At 34.2% G+C, this 21,263-nt stretch overlaps 1 protein-coding gene across 1 annotated transcript in view; it reads right to left on the reverse strand.

The window, feature by feature from the left end:
- Nucleotides 1-21,263, reverse strand: part of LOC134228394 (cation-independent mannose-6-phosphate receptor-like) — a 91,080-nt gene that overhangs the window by 55,186 nt on the left and 14,631 nt on the right. The window contains exons 6-12 of the mRNA XM_062710045.1: nucleotides 20,365-20,566; nucleotides 14,698-14,804; nucleotides 14,440-14,604; nucleotides 14,174-14,308; nucleotides 13,908-14,060; nucleotides 13,065-13,202; nucleotides 2,601-2,781 (exon numbers count right to left, since the gene is read on the reverse strand). Of these exons, the coding sequence (XP_062566029.1) occupies nucleotides 2,601-2,781; nucleotides 13,065-13,202; nucleotides 13,908-14,060; nucleotides 14,174-14,308; nucleotides 14,440-14,604; nucleotides 14,698-14,804; nucleotides 20,365-20,566 (1,081 nt within the window). The remainder of the gene's footprint in view (nucleotides 1-2,600; nucleotides 2,782-13,064; nucleotides 13,203-13,907; nucleotides 14,061-14,173; nucleotides 14,309-14,439; nucleotides 14,605-14,697; nucleotides 14,805-20,364; nucleotides 20,567-21,263) is intronic.

A 21,263-nucleotide genomic window follows, 5' to 3' on the forward strand; every position in this document is an offset into this window, starting at 1 on the left:
AATAGTAATCTTTCACTAGCCAAGGGTTTGGATATGCTTCTATCCTCATAAACCCTTGCCCTACGGTGTTAAAAAATAGTTGTTTTTTTTTTCCGTTGTGAATGGATTCGATCGACATTTGACTATTCAGCAATTTTTTTCTTTGAAAAACTGAGAAATAAATTCCTTTAATGATGCTTTATAAATTTAGCTTGGTCAAATAAGGTGTTTCGGGTATAATTTGTAAGTAAACAAGATGAAAAATCATACGTTAAACTGTCATTTCCAATGAAAAATTAAGAAAAGCAGTCGTGAATATGGAAGTTTTTTCCATATCATACAAAGAAAATTTATCCAGATTGCCTACATTCTTTCAGAAAATGGTAATTTGAATGTTCATGGCCTCCTTTTTAAAATAATGTCAAATTTAATATAGGTATCCGGACTACTTTTCATGTAATTTGAATTAAATTCATTAAAGTACTTTATTTTCTACATAATCTTATTAGAGCCATAAGTACGCGAAAAAGAAAGTTGAAAGGGATTATGACGTCATAATCGATCTAGCACCAAGAAGTTTGTCTAAAGACATTTACTAGATCTTGACCTTTTAAAGGTAACACGCCACTCTATAAATGGTGTCATCCAATATCTTAAACTACCAGGGTAAGTGCAAAATATGTGGCTTAGAATCTAGACTGAAGATGTAGATTTGCACTTTAAATTATAACAAAAGAAAAACATTAATCAATACCTTCTTGTAAATAAATCTTTAAAAACTTTAATTTTTGTAATCAGGGGTTCAAAAATCCTCAAGCCCGACGTCCCGGACTAACAAATTCCGGATCCGGACTCGGCATTTATAATTCGCCAAAGTCCTGGGACTTGGCTATGTTTCTTGTTTATCTTTTTCTTATAAGTTAAAAAAATGATCGTAAAGCTAAAAATAAAGCAAATTCTCAAATGTATTAAGTAAAAATGTGGGTTTGTGGGCATTAAAATACCCATAAAACATCACGAACGTTTCGAAAATACAATCCGTATTTTTATTTTCCGTTGCGGTTAGACTCTTGCTTTTACGCAATTCCTCATGTTTCCTGCTATATGACAAATGGCAATGAGTTTGTTAAATTTCGGTTTTAGCTGTGACTTACAGCACATTCTAATTTCTATTGTAACAGAAGGTTTATTCAGTAGTGAGTATTTGTAAAAGTTATTGTAATGTACCAGTAATCTATCAGTCTGGTATTGTGTTGAAATACTCATGTATGACTAAATGACAGTTTATGGAGGAAAAATAAAACATATATTAATACATATAGTCTTTATTCATTCAATGCAACAAATGAAAATAAATTATAAGTTACATAAATTTAATGATGTATAGGTAAATATGGACTCTGAAATTTCTTCCTCGGACTTGCCTAAAATTTACTCTTCAAGTCCTGGACTTGACCATGACAAAAAAAATTTTGAACCCCTGGTAATACACTTTTAATTTCTGATGATGCCACAATTTTTGATAGCACCATAGGCCAGGGATTCATGAGGACAGAAGTGTATCAGAAACCCTTGGCTAGTGAAGCAATCTGATTCAGATCTCTGAATTTGACCATAATGCATAACAAAATAGACAAACCAAGATTGAGTCGATACATTTTCTTGGCTGTTTCCATGCTTTAGTTGACACACTTACTTGGCTACTCCTCCATGCTTAACTTGGCAGACTGAATATCTTTTGTCTCTGTGCTTGAGTTGACTCCCCAACTCGACTGTCCCTCTATACTTGAACTGGTTGATTTACTACATTTAAGCTGTGTTTTCACGCTTGATTTGACACACAAACTTAACTTGTCTTTCCAAGCTTGACTTTATAGTCTTACTGTTTTAAAGTTTGAGTTGACACACTTACTTGGCTGTTCCTCCACGCTTGACTGAGCAGACTTATTAAGCTTGAGTTGACACACTTACTTGGCTGTTCCTCCATGTCTGACTGAGCAGACTTATTAAGCTTGAGTTGACAGACTTACTTGGCTGTTCTTCCATGCCTGACTGAGCAGACTTACTAAGCTTGCATTGACACACTTACTTGGCTGTTCCTCCATGCTTGACTGAGCAGACTTACTAAGCTTGCATTGACACACTTACTTGGCTGCTCCTCCATGCTTGACTGAGCAGACTTAACTAAGCTTGTATTGACATACTTACTTGGCTGTTCCTCCATGCTTGACTGAGCAGACTTATGAAGCTTGATTTGACACACTTACTTGGCTGTTCCTCTATGCTTGACTGTGCAGACTTACGAAGCTTGCATTGACACACTTGCTTGGCTGTTCCTCCATGCTTAACTGGGCAGAATTATTAAGCTTGCATTGACACACTTACTTGGCTGTTCCTCCATGATTGACTGGGCAGACTTACGAAGCTTGAGTTGACACACTTACTTGGCTGTTCCTCCATGCCTGACTGAGCAGACTTACGAAGCTTGAGTTGACACACTTACTTGGCTGTTCCTCCATGATTGACTGAGCAGACTTACGAAGCTTGAGTTGACACACTTACTTGGCTGTTCCTCCATGCCTGACTGAGCAGACTTACGAAGCTTGAGTTGACACACTTACTTGGCTGTTCCTCCATGCTTGACTTGACACACTCCAGGGTTAGAGACATGATCAGGTTTACTGTCACACAATGTATTTGTTACTGGGCCACAGATATTAAGTATGTAGTCATAGTCCTTTGCTGTTGCATTGTAATAATGTCCTTCTGAACCCTTCAACTTGTTTAAATCAAAATTAATGCCTACAAAATATGTTATCAGTATTAGTTTATTTGAATGTCATCATCTTGCAACAAATCTTGATAAATATAGTCATCTTCAAATCAATTAATACATACTGCATTACATTTACATTAAAACAAATAAAAAGTGTCTTAATATTTTCCACAACTTCTGTCTGTGATGGGGTTTATGCATTGTAAGTATTGAGAGTACTAAATAATCAGTGTATATTTTCATGAATTTTATAAGTAATAGTTCATACAGGGAAATTTTCACCACCATTTTACTTTTGCCTCTTTGGTCCAAATTACATGTAGGCAAATCTAAAATGGAATGAATTCCAAATAACACAGCATTATTTCTTAAACAGAACTTTGGCTTGGCAAATTTAAATTGAAGCAAAATTATTGGCAGGTGCGAAAGTGAAAATAACCCTGTGTACAGTACAGTCAAACTTGTATTACCGTATAAGTAGAATTTTTAGCGAGGATTTAATTTTGGCATTATTAGCGAGGGTCCCGAGATCACTCAAATTGAATATCGCTAAAAATTAATTGCGTTGTAGTTGTTATATCTGCTTAAGTGAGCATTTTAAAATCGCTAAAATTAAAATACCCATTTTTAAGGTCAAATCACTAAATTTACGTCTCGCTAAAATTTCCACTTATATGGTATTTCAAAACCTGATGGGACTAAGAAATTTTATTGGGGATAATATGTGTATCTGAAAATTTGAGATATACTGTAAACGTGGTTATATTGACGAGTTGAACCAGAAGTCTCTGTCGAGACTGTAGCTCTACTAGTTTATACTTAAAACAAAGGAAGAGAAAAGTAGCAGTTGGGACTTGAAACTTTAAAACAGCAATAAATAGAAAAATGATCCTTGCTGCTCATAAAAATAAAAACCGATGCACAGAATTATGTATCTTCGTATAGTCTACTTGTGTGCCAAGTTATATTGAAATCCGACCAAAACTGTAGGAGGAGTAGCATTTTGAAAGAATTGATAAAAAAATTCTATTTTTAGTAACCATGGCAACATCGTTCATCAAAATAAAAAACCGATGCACTATTTTATGTATCTTAGTGCAGTCTACTTGTGTGCCAAGTTATATTGAAATCCGACCAAAACTGTAGGAGGAGTAGCATTTTGAAAGCATTTCACAGAAATTTCTATTTTTAGTAACCATGGCAACATCGTTCATCAAAATCAAAAACTGATGCACAGAATTATGTATCTTATTGTAGTCTATTTGTGTGCCAAGTTATATTGAAATCAGACCAAAACTGTAGGAGGTGTAACATTTTGAAAGCAATTCACAGAAATTTCTATTTTTAGTAACCATGGCAACATTGTTCATCAAAATCAAAAACCGATGCACAGACTTATGTATCTTAGTGTAGTCTACTTGTGTGCCAAGTTATATTGAAATCAGACCAAAACTGTAGGAGGAGTAGCATTTTGAAACAATTTCACAAAAATTTCTATTTTTAGTAACCTCGGCAACATCGTTCATCAAAATAAAAAACCGATGCACATTTTATGTATCTTAGTGCAGTCTACTTGTGTGCCAATTATATTGAAATCCGACCAAAACTGTAGGAGGAGTAGCATTTTGAAAGCATTTCACAAAAAAATCCTATTTTTAGTAACCATAGCAACATCGTTCATCAAAATCAAAAGCCTATGCAAGAAGTTGTGTATCTTTGTGTAGTCTATTTGTGTGCCAAGTTATATTGAAATCCGACCAAAACTGTAGGAGGTGTAGCATTTTGAAAGCAATTCACAGAAATTTCTATTTTTAGTAACCATGGCAACATTGTTCATCAAAATCAAAAACCGATGCACAGACTTATGTATCTTAGTGTAGTCTACTTGTGTGCCAAGTTATATTGAAATGGGACCAAAACTGTAGGAGGAGTAGCATTTTGAAAGAATAAGAAATTTCTATTGTTAGGAACCATGGCAACATCGTTCATCGAAATAAAAAACCGATGCATAGAATTATGTATCTTAGTGCAGTCTACTTGTGTGCCAAGTTATATTGAAATCGGACCAAAACTGTAGGAGGAGTAGCATTTTGAAAGAATTTCACAGAAATTTCTATTTTTAGTAACCATGGCAACATCGTTCATCAAAATCAAAAACTGATGCACAGAATTATGTATCTTATTGTAGTCTATTTGTGTGCCAAGTTATATTGAAATCAGACCAAAACTGTAGGAGGAGTAGATTTTGAAAGCATTTCACAGAAATTTCTTTTTTTAGTAACCACAGCAACACCGTTCATCGAAATTAAAAACCGATGCACAGAAATGTGTATCTAAGTGTATTTTATAGTCTACTTGTGTGCCAAGTTATATTGAAATCAGACCAAAACTGTAGGAGAAGTAGCATTTTGAAAAATTGTTTACAGACAGACAGGCAGACGGACGGACGTCGGGCGCATTACTATCGCATAAGCTTTTCTGGTCTCTGAGCAGTAGAGCTAAAAATTGACGATTTTTTGTTTACGAAAATTGACAAGTGTTAATCTTGACAAAATATTTAATCAAGAGTTATGTATCTTTGAATTCACGGGGATTCAAATTGAGGCAGCATCGGAATCAGTATAATTTTATTTTTGAACAGACCATTTACAGAGTGTAAGATTGTACAAACTTTCTAAGTGTGTAAGATTTAATTAAATAAACTGCATTCTTAATTAGGGCTTTTCGACTTTTGTCGAAAAGACCTATTGTTTTCGTCTTTTTTATTAGGGCTTTTCGACTTTTGTCGAAAAGACCTATTGTTTTCGTCTTGTTTATTATTATTATTATTATACTGAACACTTCTATCGTTCAGGATTCAGGGAGTACCTTTGAAAATAGGTATTTTATTTTATAATCACTAAATGGCAAATGTAAATCTCACGTGCGTGAAACAAGAACAACTTCCGGAATAGTCACTTCCGGTTTCTACTAAAGGAAAACTAAAACTTCTAAAGAAGTTGATAACATTTTTAATTTCAGTGTCTAGACTCCCAAATTTAAGATCTGAATTTTAGAGACCTAATCCAAGAAAAAAGTGCGCGTAGGTGAATTTTGACCACAGATACTTTTCGAGATATAAGACTTCAAACATTGAAGAAGGGGGGATGAAATGTTTGAAAGTCACAATAACGTACCAAAAATTATTTTGGGCATATAAATATGCTAGAACTTATAAGTAAAACATATACTGTAAGTTTCATATGTATCAAAAGAGAACTTCCGGTTTTATTACCCTTAAAAGTTTTATTTTAAAATGAAATTAATCATGGCGCATTTTCTCCTAAGGTATTCAAGATTTTACTGTAATATTTTGTATACAGAATGACTCTGATACACTTCTGACATCATTAAAGTATGAAATTAAAATTTTGGAAAATAAGGGATTTCTAGGGGCCAACTTTGAAAACAGACCTTTGCCTGTAACTTTTTTATTTTTCAATGAATTTTCAAATAGTTTTCAGATTTGACTTAAGCATAAAGAGGACAGTCTAAAAATTATGGTCCGTGGGGTCACTTTTTGACCCCTTATAGGACTTTTAGAGACTTGAAATATTAAATTTTTAAGTCTTTTAAAAAATGATGGTGTAAGAGTTATCTTTCTTTGTCAACCTGTTTGAAGTCTAATATGCTCTCGATGTTTTAATTTTGATATGCATATGAAGAGTACTTCCGGTTTTATGAGTCCCTTAAAATATCCTATGGAGATTTCTATGTTAAATTTGAAATCACGTTTGTTCCATTATTTCAAAAGTGAAACAAGCAATTGTTGTGGTAATTCACATGAACAATGACTCTAGCATTGCTTCCAAATGGTAAGGTCTTGGAAATAGAAATCCCTTAAATATAAGGGATTTTAAGGGTCAGTATAGAAAGCAGCTATTTTTATCTACCTTTTTTATTCTCAACCAATTTTCAAGCTATTTTTTGTTTTGCATCGGGCATTAAGAGTACAACTTAAAAATTATTATCCGTGGGGTCATTTTTTGACCCCTTATAGGAGTTTGATACGATTGAAAAACAGCATTTTTTCGAATGTTTTAAATATTCATGAAAGAGTTATTTCTCTTTGAGTGGACGCTAATGGACATAGAGACTCGCTATGTTTCCATTTCAGTATATATCTTAAAACAACTTTTGTGAAATTGAACCTTATGAGTTTAAAATCATGTAAGTTTTTTTTTAAGCTCTTGATTTTTAAGGGGTCGAAAAGCCCTCCGTTTTTGTTGAAGGACAAAAATAAGGTCTAGTTATTATTATTATTATACTGAACACTTCTATCGTTCAGCGTTTAGGGAGTACCTTTAAGAATAGGTGTTTTATTTTATAACCAATAAATAGCACTTGGAAATGTCTCGTGCGTGAAACAAAAAGAGCTTCCGGTATTGCCACTTCCGGTTTCGACAAAAGGAATAGTAAAATTTCTAAAAAACCTTATATCATTTTTAATTTCAGTGTCTAGACTCCCAAATTTGAGATATGAATTCTAGAGACCTTATCCAATAAAAAAGTAAGCGTATGTAATTTTTGACCACAGATACTTTTCGAGATATAAGACTTCAAACATTGAAAAAGGGGGGATAAAATTCTGAAAAGTTACAATAACGTTTAGAAAATTATTTTGAGCATAAAAATATATTAGAACTAATTAGTAGAACATATCTTATAAGTTTCATATCGACCAGAGTAGAACTTCCGGTTTTAAGGGTCTTTGAAAATAGTCTATGGGAGTTTCTATGTTAAATTGAAATAAGTTGTGGGCCATTTTCTGTTTAAATCATCAAGATTTTCTTGTAATATTTTAAATACACAATGACTCTGATATTTCCCCGAACTCAAAAGAATATAAAATTATAATTCAAGAAAATAAGGGATTTCAAGGGGTCATCCTTTAAAACAGACCTTTCCTTGTAACTTTTTTATTTCTCAATGAATTTTCAAACAGTTTTCGGATTTGACTTTAGCATAAAGAGAACAATCTAAAAAATATCTTTTTGACCCCTTATAGGAGTTTGACCCCTTATAGGAGTTTTAGAGACCTGAAATATTATATTTTTAAGTTTTTTTCAAAAATGATGATGTAAGAGTTATCTCTCTTTGTCAACCTGATTGGGGTCTAATATACTTCCTATGTTTCAATTTTCATATGCATATGAAGAGTACTTCCGGTTTTATGAGTCCCTTAAAATAACGTATGGAGATTTCTATGTTAAATTTTAAATCACCTTTGTTCCATTATCTCAAAAGGGAAGGAAGCAATTTTTGTGATATTTCTCAGGAATATTGACTGTCGCATTTTCTCAAGGTAGTTAGGCCACGGAAATAAATATCCCTAAAACATACATGTTAACTCTCCCGATTTAGGCGGGAGTCTACCGCTTTTTCACTCCATCTCCCGCCTACCGATTTAATTCAGAAATCTACCGCTTTTCTACAAAAGCTGCGTCTAAAGTATTTTTGGTTCGCTTGGGTATCCATTTTTGAAGCCACTCTCATAAAATCTCGCTAGATATCGCGTGATTTGACTCGGAATCATACAAACGCTTTTTTTGTACATAGATTTCAAGCACGGATTTGACAACGACAACAACACAAGACTACCAGTGATTACATTGGTTTCAATAAATTAATCAACATCCCTGCCATGAAAAAGGAGATACAGCTTTTAAGAATTAGATGAAAACATTTGACATCGTCTTTAAAAGCACTGAAGCTCACAATTTTATCAATAAAGTCAATAGAAATCACTCGATTGACCAAGCCATGTGGCACATCTCTACTTTCGTTTTCGATCATCGCGGGAAATCTGATTTATATAACGAAAGATAGGAACTTGTTTTAGATCTAGATTAAACCATGTCATCATTTGTTTTGTTAAAAAAACTGAATGAACATTCAGAATTATTGCTTCTAGGCTATATCAGCAAAGATCACTCTTCAAAAGGCTAAGTAAAGCAGCCAATCCAAGCAACATGATGAGCATGAAAAATATTTGAATTTGTACAATTTATGTCAAACTTAAGGTGTTTCTGTCTTCTTCTTTGCTGTTGATATTTAAGATTAATTAGTGTAGGTACCTGATTTCATTTAAGGCTTATAATATACATGTATATTACATGAAAGATATCGATAATCCAAGCGTTAAATAACACGCGCGCAATGCTACCGCTTTTGAGGTCTGAATCTCCCTATTTTTCATCACAATAGGTTAACATGTATGCCTAAAATGAAAGGAATTTAAGGGGTCAGTACATAAAGCAGCTTTTTCTCTGTAACCTTTTCATTTCTTAATGGATTTTCAAATAGTTTTCAGATTTGACTTAAGCATGAAAAGGACAGTTTAAAAAATATTAGCCGTGGGGTCACTTTTTGACCCCTTATAGGAGTTTTAGAGACCTGAAATATTGTATTTTTAACTTAAGTCTTTAAAAAATAATTGTGCAAGAGATACCTCCCTTTGCCCATCTGTTTGTACCGTAATTTACGGAATATAGGTCGATACTTTTTTCCTCAGAACCACTGGGGTCGCCCAATATTCAGAATTCGACCTATTTAAGGCTCAAGTTTACGAAAAATGTCCCCAAATCAGTAAAATTTACGTCAATTTCAAAGCAAACTTGTGCCACTTTCGTAACTTTTTTGATTATTTTTCGCAAAAAAAATTAAAGCCCCGGTAAACAATAAAATATTTATTCTATAGCTTTCTTACAAAATAAATTCCATTAATTATCCGTTGATGGCAAAGGAGAACAACATTGCTTCATCTATTAAATAATTCCTCAACGTATTATCCATTAACATCATGCGGTATCCATCTTGTGAAGTTAGGAAGTCGCGATCGTGTACTAAAAGTAAAACCGCAACTGTATCAAAATTTAAAATACGGAAAATTTTCACGATCACAACAGTACTGTAGTGTTTTTACCATTTATTAGTAGCGATAAATTGAAATTGTATATTAAAATATCTTTTATTGTCTTATGTTTATTTGATTGTAAAATGAGTGAAATAATTTGTTGCCATTCAATTCCTAAATTTAATTACCAAAACAAAAAAAAAACGCTAAGAACTACTGTTTTTTTTTAAATTTTAATTAATTATGATAATTATTAAAAGCTTCGTACACAAGAAGTACATTGAATTACCGGTATACAAAGATTGACTTCTAACAGAATTTTTAATTGTCTGATAGATAAAGGGATTTACACAGTGTACGCAAAGGTGTTAAAACCTGTGTTGGTTTAATGCCTGCGGGGCATGATTAACAAACCCACGTGCCGTGATAGGGTATTAGTGTTACACATCATTGAACAAACAAAGCCGTGAAATTCATGTTGACAGTAAAATTGTGAATGTACTCTCAATTATAAAATAAAAATGGCGGACATCGAAGTAATTGTCGTCCACCGGTAAATAATATCTGAATAAAATTTATTAGGAATGTGTCCAAGTTGTTCTGAAATCGGAATTACTATTCTTTGGTCTCGGTATTTCCCGAATTATAGCTGTAAAATAATAACGTCTTTACGTGTTATTTATGCCTCTGATTTAATAACAGTGTGAAACTACGGAGGCATTGAACAGGCAAGTTGGAGAGAAATAAGTAATAATAACACAATTCAAAGAAGTTTAAATACATTTTTTTAAAAACTTTATTTAATGCTGTACCCATTAAAATACCTGTTTATTTTCTTGATACGTTCATGTCACGAAATAACCCCGGTAATTTTAGGGTTTACCTGTTCTGATACGTAGTATCTGCGTAAGAATCTTTAGAAAACGGGAAACAAAGCCTCGTCCTATATAGTAAGTTCGTCCTATCTTAGGATTTTTCAAAAATTAAGGCTGAAAATGAGCCTTTCGACCTATATACCCCATCGACTTTTAATCCCGAAATTACGGTAGTCTAGTATGCTCTCTATGTTTCAATTTTGGTATACATCTGAAGAGTACTTCCGGTTTTATGACTCCCTTAAAATTGCCTATGGAGATTTCTATGTTAAAATTGATGTCAATCTTGTTCCATTATCTCAAAACGGAAGCAAGCAATTCTTAGAATATTTCACCTGAATATTGACTCTAGCATTTTCTCAATCTGGTTTGGTCAGAGAAATAAATTTCCCTAAAATAAAAGGAATTATAGGGGTCAGTACAGAAAACAGCTTTTTCTCTTTAACTTTTTTATTTCTCAACGAATTTTCAAGCTAATTTTGGTTTTGCATCAAGCATAAAGAGTACAATTTAAAAATAATGGGCCGTGGGGTTACTTTTTGCCCCCATATAGGAGTTTTCGACGATTGAAGAACAGTAGATTGTCCTATGTTTTAAAAATTCATGAAAGAGTTATGTCTCTTTGACTAGCCGTGGATGGACGAAGACTTATTATGTTTCAAATTCAGTATAAATATCAAAAGAACTTTTCCGATATTTTTCCATATGTCTTTTACTGTGTAATATTGATTTTGTTTTTAATTTTCCTGATTTAAGTGGATCGAAAAGCCCTCCGTTTTTGTTGAACGACAAAAAGATCTAGTTGTAATTTGTTTTCATTATAGGGGGTCAATTGCCTGAGGTGACAAACTAGGTCAAACAAGGCGTGATAATTACGCTAAGTTAGGCATGCAGTATTGGATTCAATGTTTTTTAAAAAAATGTGATTATATATCACTATGTCTTCATTACAAAAGAAATTAAAAGTAATTTTGATCTAGTTTTAATAGGGGAAAGCTGAGAAAAACTAGAACTCTCCAAACGGGACAAAATACCCCCCGCTGGGTTTTTCAGAAGTGGTAAATCATGAATATTTTATGGATCTAAGAGAAGAGAGAAATGCTAAAACATTTTTAGTGCAAATGTAATTGCTCATTATATTTTTTATAAATGAAACAAAGGCTTAGCTTAATAAAAAAAAAATAGACTAAATATATGGACAAGACACAAATTATGAACTTTTTCTGTAAGTGACCTTGAACTTGCATAAATGACCTTGGTTCAAAGTCAGGACACAACCTCAGGTCATAAGCAATGTATGTGTGAAGTAGTAGATTCAAGTTTTTCCATAATAAAGAAAGATATGGACCGGACACAAATTATAAAATTTTTCTTCAAGTGACCTTGAACTTCCCCAAATGTCCTTGACCCAAGGTCCTGACACATCCTTAGGTCATGAGCAATCTTTGTGTGAAATGAGAACTTACCAAGTTTATCCATAAGAAAGCTATGGGCCAGACACGAATTATGATTTTTTTTTTCTTCTAGTGACCTTGAACTTCCCCAAATGACCATGACCCAAGGACATGACACACTTCTAGGTCAGGAGGAATCTTTGTGTGAAATTAGAACCTACCAAGGTTATCGCTAAGAAAGATATGGACCGGACACGAATTATGAAATTTTTCTTCCGAAGACCTTGAACTTCCTCAAATGACCTTGGGTTAAGGTCATGACACACCTTAGGTCATAAGCAATCTTTGTGTGAAATTAGAACCTACCAAGTATATCCATAAGAAAGATATGGACCGGATACGAATTATGAAATTTTCCTTCTAGTGAGCTTGAACTTCCCCAAATAACCTTGGGTGAAGGTTATGACACACCCTCAGGTCATAAGCAATCTTTATGTGAAATTAGAACCTACCAAGTTTATCCATAAGAAAGATATGGACCAGACACAAATTATGAAATTTTTCTTCAAGTGACCTTGAACTTCCCAAAATGACCTTGGGTCAAGGTCATGACACACCCTTAGGTCATGGGCAATCTTTGTGTGAAGTAGTAGATTCTACTGTTCCTCTGAAAGAAAGATATGGACCGGACACGTTTGCACAGTCAGACGGACGGACAGCTAGACGGATGGACAGACGGACAGCTAGACAGACAGACAGACGGACAAGGTGATTCCTATATAACCCCCAAACTTCGTTTACGGGGGGTATGATAAGCAGTAATGTTGTACAATGGTCAATGTCTGTTGTGACGCTACATATATGATGTGAAGTTTGACAAGTGTAAATTTTGACGAGAAAAGTAAAATCGTCAATATAGTCAAAATTAGCACATCTTCAAAATTTCCACGTTTACAGTAGAGGATAAAATACTTAAAGAATATGTGGTTAGGACCTCTACATCATTTCGACATAATCAATTGTATTTGAGATATCAGAGTTAGACATACCGAAGTACAACTTATTTCCTTAGGTGTACACCCTGTAAAACTAACATTACAGTACATGTACTTTATACCTGAGTATTCTTAAGTCTAGTCACCTACCTAGGTCCTCATTATACACCATACAACCAGAGCCTGTCTCCCTCGACAAAACACAAGCAGCTGCTGTCTGCCACTCAAACTCATAAATACACTCATCCAGGGACCGTCTCAAAAGTACCGGACCACTGTCCATGTCTCCTATACAGAAAGAAGAAAGGAAACACTGTAGGTCTTTAAAGGGCTCAAGAATTATTGTCCTGCCAAATGTTTACAGCTATCTATCCAGGAGTGAAGAGATTGCATTAAATTTGACAGTTGTGTCTTCAGCCCTCAGGCCCAAGAGAAGCAGGACCTTGAATCTCAAAACTTTTTGTTCTCATGCTATATACTAATAATAAACAAAAATTGGTCAAAATTGATTCAGCAGTTTCTGAGTAAAAGATGAATCTGACTCCAAAGTTTATAAACAATGAACAATAAAAGCAAACAAAAGGTTGTCTCTCAGAAGTGAGGTAGTAGGGACCATTAGAAGAATGATATCCGGGGTTTTGCTCCTAACAGGGAGTTGAAGAGGAGTGCTAGAATAACTGGAAGAGGGGGTAACAATAGGAATAGCTTTCCTCTGTTTGTTACAGTACCTGGTTTACAGATAAATGTAATGATGGATGATTTTCTCTGTGTGTTACAGTACCTGGTTTACAGATAAATGTAATGATGGATGATTTTCTCTGTTTGTTACAGTACCTGGTTTACAGATAAATGTAATGATGGATGATTTTCTCTGTGTGTTACTGTACCTGGTTTACAGATAAATGTAATGATGGATGATTTTCTCTGTTTGTTACAGTACCTGGTTTACAGATAAATGTAATGATGGATGATTTTCTCTGTGTGTTACTGTACCTGGTTTACAGATAAATGTAATGATGGATGATTTTCTCTGTGTCTTGTCCTTACAAAAATCCCCCTCTGTGTATTTGATCTGTATTGTGTTTGACCTGGGGTCAAAGGTCGGGTTTTGGAGGTACCGCCCCAAACTGCTCACTCCCGTATTATCTACAATAGAATACATCATCATACAATGCATATGAAGAATACAAGTCATGCAGTTTTTCTGATTTCTTGTTTAGGATTTTGCCATTATGCCTGAGTCTTATGGGTACAGTTACCTATTAAACAGACAGAGGAGTCAGATTTACAGCGAGTAGCCTGGTCAACATGGAGAATATCTCGGCACACATTGATGTAGTAGAGACTAAGATGATTGTCCTTTTCACCACCCTCCAAAACATTCCAATTTTTACCTATTAATTATGAAAAGGAATTCAAGTATACTTCTTACTATTGTCATTAAATTCCTTATAAAATCCTACAGATTATAAAAATATGAATGATATTATCATCTGACCAAGGTAAAAATTGTTGTCTTAGTCACCTGAATGTTTGACCAAGGGAGACAAATCATATCTCTTTCCATTATGATTGACCCTGCAGTCTTCAATTACAGGGTGATCCAGACAGGCATATTTTGTGTCCCAGTCAAACAGATATGTACAATCCTCTTCTCTGTTAAACACAGGCCAACCCTTGCCACCATTCCCTGCATACAAACAAATGTTCACATAAATAATATGTTTTTTTGTAATTTTATTGCTCTCATTACTTGTAATGGACATTGGGAGCCAAGGAGTACCTGCTGAGTGGTTGCAGTGGAAGGTGATGATGGTCTCCCTCTGGAACTTGTTATGGTTACACTTCTCCCCTCCTTTGTATGTCAGAGTCAACAGCCCATCCACATACCTAAAACACATCAACAATGACAAGTCTTTTTATGCCAAAAGTCATTATCTAATTGTGCAAAATATACAGTAAAACATGCTTATAATGAAGTACAAGGGACGGGGGATTTTTCTTTGTTATAAACATTGTATGGGAATAAAAATCACTTAATGTAGGTCGCGGGTTTGCTGACGTCGTTAAAACTGGGTAAGCAATTTATATGATTTGGGCAACTTTCTTGTGCACATCTGATTATGACGTCATAATGAAAAAAAAAATTCAGTGCAATATCTAGCTGAAACTTTTGTTGGAATATTGGTAGTTTAGTGTAATATTTTTCAAAGAACATACTGAAGTTATCAAATATAATGAGGGTTATTTCGATTCTAATGACCAATACTGGAGGTATAAGAGGGCAATTCATTATGCGTTATCAATCGCATCTTCTCGGGCCTATCTTGAGAGCGTAGGAGTAGGCCTATCATGATACGATATGGGCATTACTTTTTCAAGTGAACTTTTTTCCCTTTGAACTTATTTAAATTAACACTTTGTTTAATTAATAAGAAGTCATATAAACAATCGCAAACACACCTGTTACGTTAAAAGTTGTACCTTTATTTTTAAAAAGGACATTTGAAAAAAATATTATACAGGTTTATCACAAATTAAAAACTGCTAAGGTACTAATTGAACATAAAATAATTCATTTTTTAAATTGACACTGATCTCTTGTAAATAACCACAGACACTAAGGATATGGACCCCTCCCTCCTCCTTTCCATTTTTTTCCTTTCTAAATCTGGGGTCAAGTCACCCTTTTCCGATTTTGTATTCTAAATACACGCCAAAAAAATTCACCCTAGATGGGAGTGATTTAATCAAAACTATTTACTAATAAGGGCACATAAAAATTAAATGGAAAACTGAAAGAGAAGAAGAATGTGTAGCAAATTTATTGATATGTCTGTATACATATATTCCATGACTTCTTATGCTTTAGATAGTAATCACGTGAGGTTTAACTGAGGCAAACGAAGAGAATTTAAATAATGTATATCAGTCAAAAACGATATATTTCAAAACAGCGTAAAGAGATAAAAGGGTTACATTATTAATAACATATAATACATATTAGAATTCCAAAATAGGAACAAGGTGACTCAACCCCAGAAAAATGGAAAGGGGGTGTCCGTAACCCTTTCTAACATAGATCCGCGCATGAAGAAAACAAAAAGAAAAGAAACAGAAAGAAATCAACACATTTAGAAAATACAATGACAGAAACTAAAGGACTTACAGTTGGTTTACGTCCTTTGCGAGAATTTTCACTAATATTAGGCGTACAAAGAACAAGAGAAGAATAAGAGAAACATGTCCAATAATATTTTTATTGGTATTGAATTACTATGAAGTGGGTCATTTGAAAGCAGATATACGTGAATTTACCTTTCTTAAAAATCACTATAATCTATTTTTCTGTTCTGTATACCGGATCGATATTCATGTCAAGCATGACGTCACAATATTTTATAACGTTGTTCTTAAAAATGTTACAATTTTCAAAATAAAAGCAATTATCTACAATTAAATTACGACAAAACGAACCTGAAGACATATTAATTTCTTTACATAGATATATTTCAAATAAACTCTATTCTAAAATACCAAAGGAGAAACAAATTCGTCTGCACCATTTAAAAGTTATTGATATTTTTTAAATCAAAGCTTTGCCTGAAAACTAGCCAAAAATGACATTTTTCCTATACAATTCTATATAATAGCTTCCAAAATGTTACTACATCAATGGCATCTTTGGAATTAAATCACACAGAAACGGTGCAGAGGAATTTTATAAAAATTTCAGAGAATGTAAAACAAATGTAGAGGAGTCATGTAATTAATTTTCATGGTATGTTTTCGAACACTTTTAAAAGCCCTGTAAACCCACGACCTACGTTAAGTATAAGCATCAATTCATTAAAAAGCAGGTTTGATATAAATGTGTTTTACTATGTAAACTACAATTTATATACCTGACAATGTTTGTTCCATTACATATACCTAAATAATTATGCCATTTGCTTGGTTTGAAACAGTCATGCTTGTTTAAATGGGACCTACTGGTATACATGTATAATTGTATAGTTATCTCTGTAATCAAGAGAGGTTTACCATCGGGTTTACTTGAGAACTTGGAAATCTCTATCTTCATATAATGAAGTGAGACTTACTTAAGGACTGGTGGTCCATAATGAAGTGAGACTTACTCTATGAGTATGACTGGTGGTCCATAATGAAGTAAGTCTTACTTTAGGACCTGGTGGTCCATTATGAAGTGATACTTACTTTAAGACCTCGTGGTCCATTATGAAATGAGACTTACTTGCAGACATGATTCCACAGAAAAGGAAAAAAAGCTGAAGGGGGGTCTGGGGGTCCTCCCCCAGCGGGGTTTCAAGGGGCAGCGCCCCTGATCAGAGGGTCCAGGGGGCCAAAGGCCCCCGGCCGAATATGGTTATTTTACCATTAAAAAACCCCCTGAGAACTGAATTTTAGAGCACATATTTAAATTTTGAATGTAAAAAATAAACTTGAAAATGTCTACTTAAAGTTCTTTTATGGAGAAATAAATTACAATGAGAAACACCACATGTCCAGATCTCGATCGTTACATAAACGGATTTCTGATTGGAAAAAGTCAACAAGGAGGCAATTATTCAACCAATGAATAAGCCGTTCACATAAAAAAATAAAGGAACTGTTTCGAAGAAAGTAAATGTTAAATTAGTTACGGAAAAAAATCTGAATTACTATAAAAGCGGATTTGAAAAATAAGAGCGGAAATAATAAATCCGGATAGCGGATTTCCACTTTAAAGCTGAAAAAAATCATGTCTGTACTTGAAGCAGGTGGTCCATATGATGAATTGAGACTTAATTATTTGAAGAAGAGTGTGGATCATATTGAATTGAGACTTAATTGAGGATTTATTGGTCCATACTGAAGTATTACTTGAGGACTTAGTATTCCATAATGTGGGATTTACTTGAGGACCTAGTATTCCATAATGTGATACTTATTTCAGGGGCTAGTATTATATAATGTGAGACTTACATGAGGACCTAGCATTATATAATGTGAGACTTACGTGAGAACCTGGTATTATATAATGTGAGACTTACTTGAGGACCTGGTATTATATAATGTGAGACTTACGTGAGGATCTGGTATTATATAATGTGAGACTTACTTGAGGACCTGGTATTATATAATGTGGGAATTACTTCAGGGGCTAGTATTACATAATGTGAGACTTACATGAGGACCTAGTATTCCATAAATTGGGAATTAATTGAGAACCTGGTATTCCAGAACGTGAGACTTACTTGAGGACCTAGTATTATATAACGTGAGACTTACTTGAGGACCTGGTATTACATAATGTGACTTACTTGAGGACCTGGTGTTATATAATGTGAGACTTACTTGGGGACCTAGTATTATATAATGTGAGACTTACTTGAGGACCTGGTATTACATATTATCCCGCTTCAGACAAATTTGTCGATTACTGATTGGATAAAAGCTAATCACATGACGCCCTGAAATTTTCCGTATTATGTCTCCGTCGAGGCGTAATACGAAAATCGGGCAAGCGATTCCGTTTGAAGCGTTATTTGTAAATAAAAATGGCGGCTAAGAAACGTTTTACGTAGGTAGTTTAGTTAAATTTCTTGTTACCGTAACGATATCTTATGTTGATTGTAATTGGATTTAAACTTAATATTTTCATAATATGCACAAATATCTTCTTTATATTGATAAAAGGTCTTCAGCGGGATAAATTAGTAACACAGTCAGTTAGTGACCTAATACGGATTCATACAGGGTGTGAAATGGAAATCCGTATTGGGACTCGGCTTCGCCTCGCCTCGCCTCGCCCAATATGGATTTCCATTTCACACCCTGTATGAATCCGTATTAGGTCACTAACTGACTGTGTAACTAATAATGTGACTTACTTGAGGACCTGGTATTATGTAATGTGAGACTTACTTGAGGACCTAGTATTATATAATGTGAGACTTACTTGAGGACCTGGTATTATATAATGTGAGACTTACTTGAGGACCTGGTATTATATAATGTGAGACTTAATTGAGGACCTGGTATTATATAATGTGAGACTTACTTGAGGACCTGGTATTATATAATGTGAGACTTACTTGAGGACCTGGTATTATATAATGTGAGACTTACTTGAGGACCTAGTATTATATAATGTGAGACTTACTTTAGGACCTGGTATTATATGATGTGAGACTTACTTGAGGACCTAGTATTATATGATGTGAGACTTACTTGAGGCCTAGTATTAGATGTGAGACTTACTTGAGGACCTGGTATTATATAATGTGAGACTTACTTGAGGACCTGGTATTATATAATGTGAGACTTACTTGAGGACCTAGTATTATATAATGTGAGACTTACTTGAGGACTTGGTATTATATAATGTGAGACTTACTTGAGGACCTGGTATTATATAATGTGAGACTTATTTGAGGACCTAGTATTATATGATGTGAGACTTACTTGAGGCCTAGTATTAGATGTAAGACTTACTTGAGGACCTGGTATTATATAATGTGAGACTTACTTGAGGACCTGGTATTATATAATGTGAGACTTACTTGAGGACCTGGTATTATATAATGTGAGACTTACTTGAGGACCTGGTATTATATAATGTGAGACTTACTTGAGGACCTGGTATTATATAATGTGAGACTTACTTGAGGACCTAGTATTATATAATGTGAGACTTACTTGAGGACCTGGTATTATATAATGTGAGACTTACTTGAGGACCTGGTATTATATAATGTGAGACTTACTTGAGGACCTGGTATTATATAATGTGAGACTTACTTGAGGACCTGGTATTATATAATGTGAGACTTACTTGAGGACCTGGTATTATATAATGTGAGACTTACTTGAGGACCTGGTATTATATAATGTGAGACTTACTTGAGGACCTGGTATTATATAATGTGAGACTTACTTGAGGACCTGGTATTATATAATGTGAGACTTACTTGAGGACCTGGTATTATATAATGTGAGACTTACTTGAGGACCTGGTATTATATAATGTGAGACTTACTTGAGGACCTGGTATTATATAATGTGAGACTTACTTGAGGACCTAGTATTATATAATGTGAGACTTACTTGAGGACCTGGTATTATATAATGTGAGACTTACTTGAGGACCTGGTATTATATAATGTGAGACTTACTTGAGGACCTGGTATTATATAATGTGAGACTTACTTGAGGACCTGGTATTATATAATGTGAGACTTACTTGAGGACCTGGTATTATATAATGTGAGACTTACTTGAGGACCTAGTATTATATAATGTGAGACTTACTTGAGGACCTGGTATTATATAATGTGAGACTTACTTGAGGACCTGGTATTATATAATGTGAGACTTACTTGAGGACCTGGTATTATATAATGTGAGACTTACTTGAGGACCTGGTATTATATAATGTGAGACTTACTTGAGGACCTGGTGGTCAGTATTCCCCAGAACGTGGCCCCAGCCAGAGTTGCCCACCATGGTCTGACACACTGCCACCCCCCTGACATGATCCTCGTCTGGACACTGAATCCCTAGCTCTCCACACACATTGATAAAGTACTTCAAGGAGTGGGGGCTTGACTGTGAGGCATTCACATAAACCTCATATGGTTTATCAACTCCTGAAAAAAGGAAGTCCATCAGATGCAACCCTTACCAAAACACTCCTTAATTTAATAAATTACTGAATCTACAATTCATTACAAGATTTAGCTACTCGGCATTTGTTATATTTAGGAGGTGCACGTTTTGAGACTAGAGTAGACTATAAGAAATGTCATGAAAGATTTCAGTGTGAATACTTAAGAAATGAGGTATCTTTTTTTTTTTAGTTTTATTGGGATGTAAAACAGGTTGGTCACATGATCAAATCTCATAAAGCCCATAGGGCTTTATGGAAGATTTGATCATTTGCCAACCCGTTTTACATCCCAATAAAACTCAAAGTGATACCTTATTACATGTACTTATATTAACATCTGTGACTGATTTATTACAAATAGTAATTAAGGTACTTAAGTAAAGTTTGAAATCCATTAAGTTTTTTTTCAAAACTCAACGGTATAAATTGAATGTGTTGATAATATCGATCCCTAATTATGAAGTCACTATCAAATTACACAGATCGCTTATGACTAAACAATCAATTTATGGTCACATGACGAATGTGTTTTACGGTTGGAGATGTAAAAACGCCTTGTTCAAATAGTGTTACATAAGGGAAAACATTTGAAAATGTACTTAATATATATGATTAGGGACACATATGTGTCAGGCATCCATGTGCATAATGTATGTGATATGACTCCTGAGACAGTT

The sequence above is a fragment of the Saccostrea cucullata genome, unplaced genomic scaffold (genome assembly GCF_032062105.1).
Source record: "Saccostrea cucullata isolate Sc308-1 unplaced genomic scaffold, CSIRO_AGI_Scuc_v1 ctg2219, whole genome shotgun sequence".
Classification (NCBI taxonomy): Eukaryota; Metazoa; Mollusca; class Bivalvia; order Ostreida; family Ostreidae; genus Saccostrea; species Saccostrea cuccullata.